Below are 4,718 nucleotides of genomic sequence, written 5' to 3'. Positions count from 1 at the left end.
CTTTGTGTCAACTTTATAAAACCTATATTGCTTCGATAATAATATACTTGTATTATTCTTTAACATCGTATATATTGGTTCTTAATCATTCATAGGATTTTAATGAGAGTTTTTGATGTGTTATATATCTAATACGTAGATATATATTTGTTAAAGCGTATAATGATAATCAAACAATAATTTAATGTTCTTTCATTATCTTGTAATGATTAGAAATACTTCTTTTAATCTTTTCAATATTTTTTATTCTAGCATTAAATATATTTTTACTTTGTCGAATGCTAATGGTTATAGACATTAATTATGATATTTCTAGTTGGTATACCTACAATAAAATGGTGTGGCTCAGAAGGCGACTATAATGTAATGGTTATGGAATTACTTGGCCCATCGTTGGAGGATTTATTTAATTTTTGTTCCCGGCGATTTACTTTAAAGACTGTGTTACTTCTTGCGGATCAATTGGTAAGCTCAAATATCTTAGATTACAAACCAAAAAACTTATTCTTACTAATTGTAAGAATGATTTTTTAATATTTAAAAATTATTGTTTATACATGTTCATTCTTAAAATGAATTAACTAATTAATTAAATATTTATTTCTCTTATGATACAAGGCTTCTGTTAATATTTTGATTACACAATACAAGTAGCAATTCTATTAACACAGAGGTCTTTGCTCTCTTGGGAGATAAACCTCTAGACAGATAAGTTCCATCTTTTTTTTTGTACGGAACGGTTGATTTACCATCTTTATTCCTCTTATATTGTTTTACTATATTATATGATATTAAAGGGCAAAGTTCAAAAAAATAGTTAATATTAAATATAATATAAGACGAGATTATACGTATTTACAAATTAATATGACAATAATATAAACTGTTTTCTTTTTTTTTTATTTGTTTTCCATTAGATAAGTAGAACAGATTATATCCACAGTCGAAGTTTCATCCATCGAGATATCAAGCCAGATAATTTCTTGATGGGTCTAGGAAAAAAAGGAAATCTAGTATATATTATAGATTTTGGTTTAGCAAAAAAGTATCGCGACGGTCGCACACACAAACATATACCTTATCGAGAAAACAAAAATTTAACTGGAACAGCCAGGTTTGTTATTGAGATTTCTAAATTTCTGTATATATACACGTATATTTTCTATTTATTATTATATGATTATTAAAAGTTATTTACTTTTATGATAACAGATATGCGAGTATAAACACACATTTGGGAATTGAACAATCGCGGCGAGACGATCTTGAATCTCTAGGATATGTTCTTATGTATTTCAACAGAGGTAGTTTACCATGGCAAGGTTTAAAAGCAGCTACAAAAAGACAAAAGTACGAACGTATTTCGGAAAAAAAGATGTCGACTCCCATCGAAGAATTATGCAAGGGTTATCCTAGTAAATGTTTTATTCATATATTTTTCATTATTTTTTTTTTGTATTATTTAATTCATACACGTATACACCATTTCTGTCTCATTCACAGTCGAATTTGCATCCTATTTGAAGTACTGCCGGGGACTAAGATTTGAGGAAAGGCCTGATTATTCGTATCTTCGGCAACTCTTCCGGACACTATTCCATGGTCAGGGCTTCACGTACGATTATGTCTTCGATTGGAATATGTTGAAATTTGGCAATACCAGACAACCAACGTTGCCTTCGGTACAGCAGGCACCTATGCACTCTCAACCAACAAATTCAGCACTGCCATCTGGAACTAATAACGAACAGGAACATAGATCAAGGTTAGTAAAATGAACCAACGATAATATTTATAAAATATGAATCAGTCATAATATTTTTCTCGATCGTTTGTTTTTGTTTTTCAGGCCGTACACTCGTCAGTGTCTGGCAAACGCGTCTGTCGCAACGATGGGTCAAACAGTAGGAGGAACGTCATCGAATCTGAGAATCATACGGCAAAAGCGCCGCGAAGCGTTGGATACTCATGGTGACCAGGACAATCAGGACAAGAGCGATCTGCAAGGTAAAATACAATTCTACCAACAATTCTGTTCGATCCAGCAACAGGTTACTGCCGAACGAAAGAGTCAATTAGTGGTCGGCCATTCGCAGGCCGCCGTTAACGATGCATCACGTGTTGTTAATCCGTGTCAATTCAGTACATTTAAGTCGTCACCGGGTAGGGCAGCGCCGGAGATTACATCTTTGGATTTAGCCAACCTTAATCTGGGACATCACGAGCTTGGTCCTAATCAAAGCGACATTAATTCGACGTTACGCGAGTACTATCAGCCAGTGAATAGTCTGCGCGAGAGGAACCCCAGCAGTGCGTCGACTCACGTCGATAAACAGAGTTATTTTTTTCATGGGCATAAAACTAAGAAAGACGTAGATCGTCAGGTCGTGATGTTCGAGGATCTGAGGAATTGTATTTCCGTAGATCGTAGAGTTCATAATACAGAGGAAGGTGGTGCTGCATCTAGTAGTTCAATGAATTGCTTTGGTGGATTGGATGAAGATAAGAAAGGCAAGGGTACACCTGCCGTTGGCGTTAAACGTCTCACTATGGCTTACGAATTGCGCCGTGATTCGGAGAACGTCGAATTTTTAGAAAGAGAGGGTGAAATTTTTAAGAAAAGCAGCAGCGAAATGTTACAAGATACTTCTTCCGGCAGAAGGAGAAACTTTTCTTTTCACAATAAAGAAAAAACTTATAGAAGTCTCGAGTCCTTGGAAAGAAGCGTCGATTTACCAGGTGTAGATGTCAAAAGCTTAGATCTTCTGCCGGAGGAAAGTCCAAAGTTATTTTTCCATGGTAAACAAAGGAGTCTCGACTCGTCGCAAAAATCAAAGAAATCGTCTACCTCGTCGGTAAATAAAACACGAAAGAGACCTAATTTCTTTCAAAGAGTCGGTAGGAGCTTGCATTTTTTACCCAGGGAGCGCGAGAAGTGCCAGGATCTCCTAAAACAGCAGGAGGAACCGATCAGTGAATTATTACAAACGGATCAAGAAAAATGTGAATATTTTTTAAAGCGCCACCAGAAAGACGTAGCTTTTTTTGAGGATATTAATACTGCTACCACTACTCAATATAACCTGACCCGTCGTGCTCCCGTTAAATCGAATCTCGGTTTTTTCTCTAAGCGTGATGATAACAACGTTAACGCTCAAACTAAGACGTTCCTTATCACGGAAAATTCAAATAATTTATTTCAAACCGATTCTCTTGCCATTCTTAAGAAAGAAGAAGAAGAAGGAGGAGGAGGATGTGGTGGTGAAATAACTCAGATTGATGAATTCAATGGAAATCATATTTCCACTAATATAGAGGATCATTCGTCCAATACTGAACCAACTCAAAGCAGTAGATTATTAAATCCTGTTGCAAGTATCAATACCCAAGAAACTTTGAGTGGTAATAAGGATAGCTTGGAAATTGGCTATTCGATAAGTCAAATCGGTAGATTATATTTGCAAACATTACAAAACGTGGGTCGTTCGGATGTAGTGCGTTCTTCAGAAATAGCTGATCTAGAAAAAAGAGATCATTATTTGGATTGGCTTACAAGAGGTGATATAGATTGTCTCAGTCATGGTACAAATTTGAGCGATTCTTTAGGTCATAGAAAGCCACAGGGTAATTTGGATATAATCAAGGGTATTTTACTCGATATATTTGTTTGCATTTGCATATGAGAAAAATATCGTTTTTTTTTTTATATATATATATAGTTTACATACGTATATTATTTCTTAATTATGTTAACTTATGGCCACCTCTGACATCACGAACCGAGCGACGATTGTCGATATTTTTTTTATGTAAACTTTGAGAAAAATTTCCCATTTTGAAGTTGGTTCCATGATATATATTTATATATTATGGTGAATTTCGTGTGTTACTATCTCCTTACGAGCTACTTGGGTAACATCTCGTCCTATATACTGTCGAATCATATATACATACATATATTCTCGAACTCTCTTATATAGTTTACTTCTACTAATAAGAATATACTGTTGTATGGATCCTTATTTTTTGAACAAACGAGTTGCCTTAAACTGCACTTAGCAGAAGAAAACCGGTTGTTAGATCGAGTTGTGACGTCCCATCCATACTGATGCCTTTTTTAAATATGCATATACATATATAACGTGTGTACAAGCATGTATATCAGATTGGATTATCTTTGTACTTTATCGTCACGGAATTGTTACTATACTATTTGCCTTAACAGTGATCTCGAGGATGATCGAGAATCTCACTTTCATTTTCTGATCACTTTAGTAAGCTAGCAAACAAACAATCTATCAACAAAAAAAATACAACAAAACAAGTAGTTTATTTCCTTAGTCTTTCTTTTCGTTTGTTCTTTAGGTTTTTAACGTTTTAACATTTTAACATTTTAGTATGCTAGTTTACATAAATATGATCGTATAATTAATATACATACTTATTTTAAGAAATTACGTATATGGAATTAATATACGTGTATATATAAATATATTATTCTATAAAGGCCCATAAGTGTAAAACTGCGAATATAAAAAGACAAAAAAACAAAAATATTTTTAGAATAATCGAAATATTTAATCGGATATTTGTAAACGAAAGCTTTGTTTCGCGACACTAATTTCATCTTTTTCGAACGAAACTTTTATTTTTGATTATTCTTTTTTTTTATTTTTTATTTTGACCAAATATTATTTTAATCGGAATTATTATAGAAT

General features: G+C 33.6%; 1 protein-coding gene across 1 annotated transcript; it reads left to right on the top strand.

Moving 5' to 3' along the window:
• Positions 1-316: 316 nt before the first annotated feature.
• On the top strand, positions 317-2,007 carry LOC122523611 (casein kinase I-like; the record flags this gene model as incomplete). The annotated part of the gene is given in 5 exon segments (XM_043645472.1): positions 317-465; positions 918-1,114; positions 1,213-1,415; positions 1,504-1,765; positions 1,850-2,007. Coding segments are annotated over 5 exon segments (969 nt in total), but the record flags the coding sequence as incomplete, so codon positions are not given.
• Positions 2,008-4,718: the final 2,711 nt, after the last annotated feature.

Source organism: Polistes fuscatus, unplaced genomic scaffold (genome assembly GCF_010416935.1).
Source record: "Polistes fuscatus isolate 324 unplaced genomic scaffold, CU_Pfus_HIC Scaffold6, whole genome shotgun sequence".
NCBI lineage: Eukaryota > Metazoa > Arthropoda > Insecta > Hymenoptera > Vespidae > Polistes > Polistes fuscatus.
The sequence above is the reverse complement of the archived record's forward strand: the minus strand, read 5'-3'. Positions and strand labels throughout refer to the sequence as shown.